General features: G+C 47.9%; 3 protein-coding genes across 3 annotated transcripts; all 3 read right to left on the bottom strand.

The window, feature by feature from the left end:
* Positions 1 to 42: 42 nt before the first annotated feature.
* Positions 43 to 696, bottom strand: F4812DRAFT_457173 (uncharacterized protein; the record flags this gene model as incomplete). The annotated part of the gene is made up of 2 exons (XM_047937127.1): positions 43 to 343; positions 398 to 696. 2 exons carry the CDS (start codon positions 694 to 696, stop codon positions 43 to 45), a joined length of 600 nt encoding a protein of 199 aa, XP_047792087.1.
* Positions 697 to 2910: 2214 nt separating this feature from the next.
* F4812DRAFT_469848 (uncharacterized protein) lies at positions 2911 to 4364 on the bottom strand (the record flags this gene model as incomplete). Its single annotated transcript, XM_047938914.1, has 2 exons — positions 2911 to 3713; positions 3776 to 4364. The coding sequence occupies 2 exons, from the start codon at positions 4362 to 4364 to the stop codon at positions 2911 to 2913; spliced, it is 1392 nt and encodes a 463-aa protein (XP_047792086.1).
* Positions 4365 to 5208: 844 nt separating this feature from the next.
* F4812DRAFT_302692 (uncharacterized protein) lies at positions 5209 to 11764 on the bottom strand. Its single transcript, XM_047931240.1, has 7 exons — positions 11314 to 11764; positions 11033 to 11252; positions 8802 to 10965; positions 8494 to 8679; positions 8257 to 8357; positions 7447 to 8204; positions 5209 to 7393 (listed from the first exon to the last, which is right to left on the bottom strand). Exons 1-7 carry the CDS (start codon positions 11445 to 11447, stop codon positions 5458 to 5460), a joined length of 5499 nt encoding a protein of 1832 aa, XP_047792085.1. The 5' UTR covers positions 11448 to 11764; the 3' UTR covers positions 5209 to 5457.
* Positions 11765 to 12043: the final 279 nt, after the last annotated feature.

The raw sequence follows: 12043 nt of genomic DNA, 5'->3' as shown, positions 1-12043 counted from the left end.
CTCCCCCTCATGCTATCCAATGCAGTCCCACGGCCTCTGACCTCAGTCGCTATCATCACGTCGACGTTTGTCTACGACCCGGGCCATCAAGTGGTCCATAGCTTTCGAGCTGCTAACAAAAGGCTTCCAGGAAGACTTTGCACGCTTGCGGACCGCAGGACCGGCCTGCTTCTTGCCCCGCTTTTTGGGCCGAGTCTCCTCCTTAAAGAGGAGGTCATCATCACCATCGAGATCCTTGTAGTCTTCCTCATCTGGCGGTTTGTGTCCGGCGTCCTTCCGCGCTTGAGCGTTCTCCCGCAGCTGCTTGTGCAGCTGCCACGTGCCAAATCGGTCACCCTGAGGCCTTGCCGATGGTGCGAAGAATTCCTCGTCCGTTGGGCCATGTTACCAGGCTGACGAATTGTTAGCAATTAGTTCGTCTATGCATCTCGAGTTTCGTGGGTACTCACGTTCGAGTTTCTTCTCGACTTCAGATTCAGAGTCAGAGATGGGCAGGTAAAATCTATTCTTCCCTTTCTTGCTAGTCGAAGCCTTGGCCCGTGTCTGCTTAGGCTTCGCAGGAGATGCTTTGGAATTTCCGTCAGCATTGTTATTTCCGCGCTGGACCGAGGCCTTTGAGGCGGTATCATCGTGAAGAGAGATGGGGTTCTCTCGCGACCCCTTCTTGTGGTTTCCAGATCCCTTCTTATTCGCCATTTCGAAGCAGACTAGGAAGTTAGCTTTTCGTAGTAACTTTAGTAGGATAGGTAAATAAGAGGGACAATTACTTACCTTGAAGGTGGTAAGTTATGTATTGGAATAAGGTACCGGTAGGTAAAGCGTTAACGGTGGTAGCTCTAAGGATGGTAGTAATGTGGATGAAACCAATGAGACTCTGGCAGAATGCTTCCAGTTTATCCCAAATGAGAGTGAAAAGAAGAATAATCAGGAAGCTGAAAAGGTGGTGGGCATGAAACATATTTATATTCTCCCGGTGGGTCTCTGCAGATGGACTATAGAGATGGTTGCTGAAGGAGGCATTGGCACACAGCTGTAGGTAGGTGCGCGTACGATCAACGCACTTACCTAACACAGTGGTAACATAAGAATAACGACCTTAATGGCCTAACTTTCGTTAAGAAGGTACATCAGAACTAGGTACGCTACCCGCTACCCGGTGATGTAAGCATGTGAGTACCTAATCTACTTTTGAACTGAGAGCGTATGTCGGTCTGTCACGGCACCAAGTGTGTGTTAATGATGTTGCGACCCACTAGATAAGACATAAAATATCTTAAGGTATATAAGGTAGGCAGGTACAAGATGAGAGTCATTTATCTTGTTTATGTTATTGCCCACTGTGTCGCGGAGTGGGTAAGAAAAGCTTTTCATCGTTATGCCCACCCCCAAGTACACTATCTCTAAGTCATATACATTTTCTCCATCGATCGCGATTAGGTCCACATGATAAATTAGGTCGAAGGTGTGTGGAAGCTACTTGCGTTCTAATGATGAAGGAATGGAGAGCTTTAAAACCACCCGTGCAGAAAACAGGCAATTTATACTTATGTTCTGTATTTAAACAAGTTTGAGGGCATTAGGAGCGGATGATATTTCCGATTGAAACGACAAACTAAAAGTGTTTGATAAACAATAAGCGCATATTGTGTTTGTTTCCTGAAATCAATCGAGTTCACTCCAAAACGATTATGCTATATAATCGTATTACCCCCATTGCCTAGCCCCTATTTACCCCTATTTTTATGACTAGTGCTTGCAGCTGGTGAACAGGTGACAGGCAGGTGATCTACCATATCTGTGTGCTACTAGGGTAGGGCCATAATAAAGCCTTGAGCTCTTCCTAATCCTACAACGCATTTTTGATGCGAGTCCAATTTCATAATTACCTAACCTAGTCAATAATAGCTGGGAAGTACCTAAATAATGTTTTAGCTGGATACTCTCATCGTCTTGCGGCTAGTCATGTGTGATTTCGGGTGTTTTCAAACTTGAATTTGAATTTGGCTCATACCTGATTTCCTTGTATTTGCTGCATAACTGCCTGAGGCAAATATCAGGCCTTCAGCTACCCACGGCTCATAGTAGTTAAGCACACAAGTAATGGTATGATTCACTTCTGAATAAGCCATATTAGATCTTCTTAGTTATTATGATCTATTATGATATAAGCTCCTTTACGTGCTTTAAGGAAATCCTCAATGACATCTTATATAATGAGTTTGATACTAAGTAAAATCATTTCATTTTTTTCCATCACATTTTTACAAAGGCTGTTTCGAAAGAAACTTTATGGATTTACTACATAGGTATGTACCTAGTACAGTTATCAACATTCACGACACAAGCGATATTAAGGTAAGTGTGGTGATAAGCATGCCCCATGCATCCAGACACTTGAGCTTCTTCAGTGAGACTTTAGGGTTACAGATCTATGATTGAGATCCATTGACCATAAGGAAATACCTTTGAATACATGGAGGGAAACAGTCCCGTCTGTCGTGTATGCCATATGCAGGAAAGTAAGTCAGGACATTTTGGCCACTACCTGCAAGAGAAGGACAAGAACACATAAAGAAAAGAATAGAAAAGAACCCTAGGGTATTGAGCTTTTAAACCTCCGTTTAATTCCTTGATCAGATGAATATCCTTCCAAGAACTCCCCGCCGAATGGCTTAAAAAAAGAACCGACCTCCCTAAACTCCCCTAGCAAAAGCATCAATGATGCAATACCACTGCCGCCTTGCAAGGCAGAAACAAACGCCATATGACCATCCATGGCTCATAAACCAAGCCGCTATCCCCTGTCCTCCCTCCCCTCGTCTCATAATCAAGTCATAATAAACATAAGAAAAAACCGCGGCCTATCCGCATCCTCCCACAGCGTACTACTTACCCCCGCAGTACAACTCATCAGATAATCCCCATAAAATCGTTGGTGTTCCCCCCTCGTCTGCAGGGAGCCTTGCCCTTACCCTTGGGCGACTCAACCTGATAGTACGGGAATGCGTTCGACTCTGGCAGGGCGCAGTGAGGGTTCGTCGCCGGGAGATCACCGGGTGCCGAGAAGCCGACTTGCTGGTTTAGGTACTGCCTAGTAGAAATACCATAGTCGACCGCTGACATGTTGTTGAAGTAGTGGCTGGTGAACTCGCGGGGCGGAGGAGGGGGAGGCATGGCGAGGAAGTCGGGTTGGACGTTCCGCGCCTGGACGGGCTGTGGCTGGAACCCTGGTTGCATATTTACACCGGGCGTTGGCTGGGGATTGAAGAACGGCTGCGGGTATGATGCCGGCTGTGCATACGGCGCCGCTGGTGGAGAAGGACCGAATTGTGGGTATGCCACCGGCCCCGAAGGCATGCCCTGTTGATGGTAAGGGTTCAGCTGCGGATACGAAGCTGGCTGGGTATTAAAAGCTTGGTTCATCGGCGGCATCGCTTGCGTATAAGCCGGTCCTGTGTATGGCGCTTGACCCATATATGACAGCGGCTCCGTATAAGGCAACGGCTGCGTGTAGAATGCCGGTCCAGCAGGGGCAACCGGTCCAGCGTAAGGGTACGGCTGCGCGTAGGGGACTGGCACAGCATGGGTGGCCGGCTGTGTGTAGGGCGCCGTTCCCATAAATGCCTGCGGGCCAAGTCCCATATCCGGCGCTGGGACCACCTTGGACGCCGGATCTAGCAAGGAGACCCATGTCTCGTCCTCCAACAGCGGCTCTGCATGATCATTAGTTTATCTCAACGACAAGTATGGTTGATAAGAAGAGCTGATAACTTACCAATGGCATTGATATCCTGTATGATACCATTTACAAACGACTCAGTCATCGGCAATCTGATAGAGCTGCTAGCTTCCTGTACGGAGGAAGCTTCGCGGGCGGTATCCTGGGCGGTATCCTGGGCTAGAAGGCTCGGATCGATGAAATCCTCCAGGTTTACAGTGTTATTATCGCTCTTCGACTCTGGCTCCGGCTCTGGTTCGGGGACCTTAGCGACCTGAGCGAGGTATGGGTTCTTGCCCTTACCAAAGATCTTGGCGTGCTGCCGAACGTAGTTTGAAGTGAAGCTCCCCTGGCTTTGACTGGGGTTGCCAGCGGGGGTAGCTGGATTGGCAGGGACCTTAGTCTCTACGTTGTCTAGATACTCGGTCATATGGTCCTTCCAGTATTGGTTGAGCTGAGGCTTCGGGTCGTAAGTATCTTCATTGTCGAGGAGCTTAGAGAGCCCCGAGAGAGGGTAGACACTGCTGGTTTTAGGGAGTACAACAGCGGACAGCTTATTGTCCAAGCTGATAGCGGATTGTCCGGCATATAAGGCATGAGTATTGCCAAGGGTAGGAGTGTCTGCGACCTCGGTGGGGGACGACATTTTTCTTGTTCCGTAGATTTCTAACGGGTAAAGAATGAGATAACGAAGGTCGTATGAGCACTAAGTAAGAGCAGACTGTCAGGTATTGTTGCTTTGGTAAGAAGCAGTACGCGTTGCAAAAGGGCGACGTGAGGAAAGTAAACATAGAAGGGGTCGGAAGGAATACTTACGAGTTCTCGATAGGCGAAGCGTTTGTATGCTATGAGCGAAGTCTAGCTTTAGGACAGCAAGCTTTGGGTTGGAGTATTGGTATGAGTGAATGGACTTGAATGCTTGAGGGTGAAGATAGGTTCTTGTAGTTTTGGCAGGTCAAGTAAACAAGTTGTGCATGAAGCAAAATGGATGTGGGAGAGAATGGGGGGAGGACATCGACCTTTATAGGAAAAACTAAAGTAATGCCCAAGAAAAATCTCTTCAGTCAAGGCGGCGATTATGCGGACTTGTTTGTGTGTTCTGGAAGGTGCAAGTGCGTAAAATTCTGATATACACGGGGCATCAAGAGTGCGAGCCATTGTGAAAGAGATAAACAATAGAATAACGAACTTGTTTCGAAAAAGATGTTTGCATAATAACGAAGGTTGCGTAGGTCAGCTATGGCAGCTGCACATTGAATCTTTCACGTGGCACATATTATCTACGATTACGTCTCTACAGTATTATCTTCGAACTAAACTAACCTAAGTACGCAAAAGCCAACAGATCATGACCATTTCTTAAGCAATAGATAAATTTCTTTATCTGGTTTTACTTACATTCTTTTCTGCCTAGGGCCCACTCCCGCGGATGAGTGTAGAAATATTCTCGAGCATGACACATGAGGACGAAGAGAACATTTGTATAAGAATATTTCAAGTAGATGAGTAATAGCATATTATTTTATTTGCAGATACACACTGTCATGTTCAAATACCATACTACCATTATATGTTTTAAAAAGTCTTCTACATATTCTCCCACCCCCCTTTTTCCCTTTCCCCACTTTTCTACGTTGAGTAAATCCTAGGTACTCATATCCCATTAAGATATTTTTTTTCCACACACGTACAAACTATCAACCTAGACATTACCATATTCGCTTTAGACTCCTCATTTCCTACTTCCTGCTAAAGATACCATTTCCCATAATCTTCGTCTTGTTAAGCGTGTTCTTCATCCCGTTCCCAAAGAATGACGACCTCTGAGGCTTGAGCGGCGGACGACCTTGCTCCCATTCGGAGCCATCGTATGAGGTGCTCGCGTTATGTTGCTGCTGGCTTTGAGCGTTCCCGTAGTACCCCTGATACTGTTGCTGCTGCTGCCAGTCCTGCGGCTGGTAGGCCTGCCCCTGATATGCCTGGATTGGATTGCTCGGGTTGTAGGATTGTTGCGGCGCTGACCCCTGCTGCGGTGGACTATGTGTACCTGGATTATACGCGGCGTAGGCGGGTTGTTGAGGAGGATACTGAGTCGTAGGGGGTTGGGACGGAGTTGCGTCGACATCATCGGTGCTATTATATAGAGAACCATCGGGTTGGTTTTGTGCCGAGCTGTGATAATGCTCTGATATCTGAGAAGGCCGGTTTTGCGCGTACGCATACATGTTCTGATAGGATATAGACGGTTCTGGTTGTACGGCCTGGCTCTGTGGTCTCTGATACGAGGGGATTTCTTGAGACTGCCTACCAGCAGCGGCCTGATCGGGCCTGTATGCGCTAATGGGTTGGTCGTACGGCCTAGGTTCTATAGTTACTTGGGCATAACTGGCTGATACTTGAGGCGGCGCCGAGGACTGCGTTTGGCTATATGTAGCTTGGTTATCATACGAAACAGTTGGTGCCGGCTTCCTCTTAATATATTCGTAGACAGGTTCCGGGGAAGGTTCGTGGACAGGAAGTTCAACGGGCAATGGCTCTGGGGTCGCCTTTTGGGGCTGCTCAATCTCTATATGGTGATCTACGTTGTAGGTAACACCTCCCTCAACCTGACCGCTAGGCTCGTAGATAGGCTGTTCAGGGTTAGGAGGGGTTGGCGATCTGGTGCTCGCAAACTCGTTCCACAGAGCAGCCTGGTTAGCTATAGCAGATTTGAGCCGTTCAGACATCTGGTGGAATGAAGACTCTTCATCTGTAGGGCTGATGTCCTGGGCATCATCTTCGACTGTTTGAGCTCCGTCAGGCAATGACGCCGCGGTGGAATGAATATTTTCATTGTCTTTTACAATCAATGGTTTAGGGGACTCGACGCCCGTCGAAGCTTCTTGAGGCTCATCGTCATAATTGAGCTCTTGCTGTTTGTTAAACGCGCCTCGCACAACGCTGGTAACTGCATTGTTACCAGAGTCCATGGATTTCTTGAGGGCTCCTAAGAGTATCGAGACATGATCGACAAGAACTCGCAAGCATTCCCCATTTTCGTTGGCCAACGCCCTCTGTAGAGCATTGTCGCCATCTTCATTTAATTGCATAATGTCGGCACCTCTGTTAATTAAAAATGAAACGACCTCTTCGTCGCCTCTGGATGCGGATGCGATAAGGGCGGTATCCCCGTCTTCGCCGGGGAGATTGATGTCAGCGCCTGCGTCAAGCAACAGCTGGAGCGACGACAAAGGCATATAGGTAGCAGCTAAGCAAAGCGGTGTTGACGGACAGCCTCCGCTACCACGCACATCTAGACGTGCTTTCGCCTTGACTAAGCTCTCGAGGATTTCTTCTTCGGAACGGATGGCGGCTGCAATGATTGGTGGTGCATCGCGGCCTCCTCCGAGGTTGGGGTCTGCATTGTGTTCAAGAAGCAAAGTGATAATGTCCGTCTTTCCCGCTTCACACGCTCCTTGGATAGCAGTGCCTGGCTCAAAGTACTCGCTGTGAGTGAAGGCATTCACATCGGCCCCGCGCTTTAGAAGTTCTACGACGACATCGTAATGACCCTCGGTAGCAGCTGTTTGAAGGGCCCATCCTTCCGGCGCGTTGACATCGGCACCGGCATCGAGGAGCATTCGAATGATTTCCATAGTCCCATCGTAAGCAGCAGCCGTTAAGGCATTGCCGTACCTTTAAATGTGTCAGCAACTTGGATTCTATAATGGTTATGGTGGGCGACTTACTCGATGCCGGTAGCATTAGGATCCGCTTTGTATTTCTCGAGGAGTAACTTCACCGTAGACTCCTTTTCTCTGTCAGTCGCGTCGTAGAGAGAACTGTTGAGTTTCTCCGGGCTTATCCCGCCGCCAGAATACTCCCAGAACACGTCTAAAAGCCTGTCTTGCTGCTCGGTGCCCGTAGCCGCTTCGTAGAAGGCATCGTCGACATTAAGCCCTTCGTGCTTTTCCAAGATAATCGTAACAATATCCCAGTTCCACTCCTCAACGGCAGCATCGAGAGCAAGTTGGAAATATTCATCAGTGTGCTCGTACTCGAGCATCCTGTTAAACACTTCCACTCGACCTGCCTCCGCGGCCTTAACAAACGCCTTGCTATATTCCTCATGTGGCAATTTATCCGCATATTTTTCAATTAGATACTCGAACATGGAAAAGTCAGATAGCAACGCGGCCAGTGCCAGGGGCGCGTCAATGTCAGGTTGGTCGACCGTTAACGAGACGTTCCGTTCGATAAGGAGTTCCACACACGCCCGGTTGCCGGAGGAGATTGCCGCGTTTACTACTGGGCCGATATCCTTGGACATTGCGTTAGCGTTCGCACCTCTCAATAGCAGCTTTTTCATAACTTCGACGTGGCCTCCGAAAGCAGCCATGTGTAAAGGCGTCTGCTCGCTGATTTCATCCCCGTCGTCAATTACAGCGCCTCTGTTCAGGAGCTCCTCGACGATCTTTGGACGTCCAAAGTTGGCCGCAAAGTGTAGCTTGGTACGACATTAGCGATAGCATCAGAATAGGAATATGGTCTGTACTGACTGGAGTATTAACCATCGAATCACGGATGTGAATTTGGTCTTCGTAGCCATTTCGGATTAGCGCTGCAACGAGTTCCCGAAAACCGACGGAGGCGGCAATGTCTGTAGCCTCTGAAATCAGCAATAGTTACCATAAGATGAATATGAGCTGAGTGTTTCCTCGTATAATGTTACAAAACCCTAAGCGAAGTTTGTTCCGAATAGGGGCAAATAGGAAGGGAGGTTCGGAAGCACGTACGTAACCCTGTTAATGTCTTATAGTCGAACCCGTCAAAAATTCTGGTCATGCGACAGTATTCTACAAGCCAGCGGTGTCGTATCTTCGAATCTGACTTCCAGAAATCTTCTTCTAAACTTAAGTCCTCAGCGATCTCACGCGTAGCTTTACTAGCATGGCGTAGCCAGTATTTGACTGTGTACGGCACTGTGTTGGTAAGAGTTAGCGGTTGCTCGTGAGGGAGTGAGTTTTCCCAGGCTGTTCTCGGGTCTTTGAATTTTTTTTCTGTAGGATAGACAATGGTGTTAGGACTGAGAACCTTAACTTACAAGCTAGATTATTAAGAATATCGGCCTCAGGATCCGCATCCTGGCTATCGGGTTCGCTCTCACTATCATATTCGCTCTCTTCTTCCTCTTCCTCTTCCTCTTCTTCTTCTTCATCCCAGTCCTCATCTTCGTCCTGATATTCCTCATTGTGCCCTCCCTCCCCATCTTCTTGAGGCTGATTTTCCCCAGTTGTTTCTTCTTGAGCGGGGAAATTGAATTTGTCGTTTACATGCAAGAACGACCTAAACGCAAGAACGCCGTGTTGCCACTTTTTCTCCTCTTCTGACATGCCGAGAAGCTGCTTGGCATTCTCTAGGAGATGGTTCTTGACCACGACGTTCATGAAGGAAATCGAATTACTTCCCCGCTTGATGGTCAGCAAAGGCTTACACATGTCCACCAACATTCGGAGTTTGGATTCCTCTCCCTCGTTCGTGGTAAAACCAGCGAGTACACTTAGTTCTGCTTCGGTCGGGTCTTCGTAAGTGAGTACAAGGGCGCGCAGCATCTCCTTCATTTGTTCGATATCGGCTTCGTTAGCTTTGAATATTTGAAGCCACGAGTTATTCAGGAGTGTTGTAAGATCCTGTGGCATTTTCTCGAGTACCCGACGCACTTTGAGATCGCTCTCAGCCTCCGGAAGCTCTTGGAGTTGGACGCAGGTAATGTCGATCCATTGTGTATTTTGCGCACGCTTTCCGATGAGACTGCTTGCGAAATATGAGAGTGCCTTGTTATAGTTCTTCTCCTTTTCGAGCGTAGCGATTAGCTCTTTAGCTCTCTTGCGCAACGCCGTCTGAACCTGGTTTCCGTACTTCTCGTCTTCAAAGTCAACAAGACGGACACCCTCGATTTTGAGTGCTTCCTCGATATTGTGGGCTTCTCTGCTGGTTATCATCCACCTGGTCGGGACTCGCTTTGGATCTGTGTTATTGACGCCCCGGAGCTCGGCGTTCAAGTAGTTCATTAGCTTGATGGTAGAGTCGGAATCCTCCGGAAGGACATGTAGGTTATTGAGGACAAATATAACCTTGCTGCCGATGAATTCATCTACAAGCATATCCTGAATGGCCTGCCATAAGTTCTCCACCGTTACCTGGGCTTTATTCCCCTCGCCTCGCTTCTTAGCAAATAGCTTGGCATAAGAAGCAAGCATCTCTTGTTGGTCGATTAACTGAATCACAATACTCTTGAGGACATCCTCAGCGGTACAATAATCTGTAGTAGGCTCGCAAAAGAAATAGGCAAGCAAGATCGCCCCTTGGTTCGAATCCGTATCTCTAACCTTGTCGATCTCGTCCACAGCCGCTAAAGAAGCGCTGGTTTTCCCTCGCCCTTCTGGTCCTCGAATCCATAAGCAATTAGCAGCGTGAGTTGTCTGGGCCTCATCATTCTTGTTATTATCATCAGCTAGCCATTGTATATATTCTTCTTCCTTCGTGATCCAGGAGGATGAAGCAAATGTTTGCGCCAGGGCCTTGCGCTTCCTGGAAACCTGCGCACCATCTAAAGCTTCCATGATGTTATTGATCATTTTCCGATCAATATCGCGGACCGAATTCAGACGATTCTTGACCGCCAGTTGGGCACCGTGGATTATCCTTTTCAGAGGATCTTTCACAAACTGGTTCCATTGATCATCTTTCGGGCCGTCGAACTTAACAAGATCGCGGTGGTTACGCGCCAAGCCTTGCTCATCAACACCCGGAAGCGTCGCAGAATCGCGACTCACGAAATCGGCATAGGATTTAGGAATAATGAGCTTGCTCATCCCGAACAGGTCGGATAAACCGGCCATTTTCGCGAAATCGGTCGGCTGTTCCTCATAAAAACATAGCAAATCGATCTTGGGGCTTAACTTTCCTACAAGACGCATGAATTCGTGCTTGAGCTCTCTGAGGCCTTCATCTCCAGGCTTCATTAGGTCTAGTAGTTTAGAAGCGGTTGCTGTGCCGGTCTTCTCGGCGAAATATGAGTACATGGCGGCGATGGAAGCAACTGGTGCTCCGTTAAACGGTGTACCGAAGAAAATAGCCGCGGCTATAGCCTCGAACATGACGGGATATTTATCTCTTCGAGAGTCTGCCATAGTTATCGCCTTTGCGACGACTAGACCTCCCATACTATGGCCAATAAACACAATTGGACGTCGTTGTACTGCGCCCTGTCACCCCGCATATGGATATGTAAGTCAAAATGTATCAGCGACAAATTTGGGGTATGCAGCTTACCTCTCTCTTACTTCTTAAACCATTAAGCAGAGTCGTAGCAATATTGCTCATGAACTGCTTCACCTTTAGGGAACCAGTCCATGCTGACTCGTACATGTATAGCAATATACGAGCCCTTGGGAAGTCTCTAACGAGGCCATCAGTAGTCCAGTTGAAGCCGGTATTTTCTGATTTCCAACTATCTTCCGGGTGTGCGCCAAGGCCCGGCACAAAGACGATGCTAAAAGATGATTAGAGCCAGAAAGCGACTTTCAATAACGACTTATAATTCTCCAACTTACTCAATTTCCGGTTCGATATCAGTTTTGTCAAGTGGGTAAAGCTCTTTAACGCCCTGCTGGACGATGTCATAGTCTTTCTTCCGTCGAGCAGGTCCTGTAGCGGCCTTCCGCGTCACGGAGCGTTGCAGAGACATGGCGACACGACTATAGGTCTCGGGACTCTTCAACGAAGGTTCAAGTCAAGACTCCTCGTGGATGGGGCAACATGAGTTATAGGTCAACCCGGACAACAGGTGACCCCAGTCCCTACATGGTCTAGGGTGACGGAACGATTCAGAGTCCTGAAGTCCTTTCGGACCCAGTAGCATGACAAAGTACATGGCCAGCGAATTATGTGACTCGAGCATGGACTTTTTTGTGCGGCTGATAGAAATCCTCGCAAACCATGCTCCATGGGCTAGCCCGAAGATGCTAAAAATGATACCTTGAATGATCTAAGACCTGTCACGCCAGTCTAGCTTCATCTTAGGGTGTAATGATCTGGTCGCTCGCTATCTCCCGATAGGCGCACGATGCTAAGCCTAAAGCTGATTAATCACTTCTTAGATTATCAACGGTTTGGATGCCTAAAGTGCGATTCTCTTGGCTAATACTATTTCTGGACACCCAATGAGATGAGACTTTTTGGTGGCTTTTCTTACTGCAGGTAAGATGTCCGCTTGCAGTATTATACCATGTAAAGGCGACCAAGGACAAAAAGGTATTAATGATCGAATCCAGTATGATCTCC

This window comes from Daldinia caldariorum (genome assembly GCF_022478825.1).
Source record: "Daldinia caldariorum strain CBS 122874 unplaced genomic scaffold F4812scaffold_4, whole genome shotgun sequence".
NCBI lineage: Eukaryota > Fungi > Ascomycota > Sordariomycetes > Xylariales > Hypoxylaceae > Daldinia > Daldinia caldariorum.
Note: the sequence above shows the minus strand (reverse complement) of the source record. Positions and strands in the feature narration are given on the sequence as shown.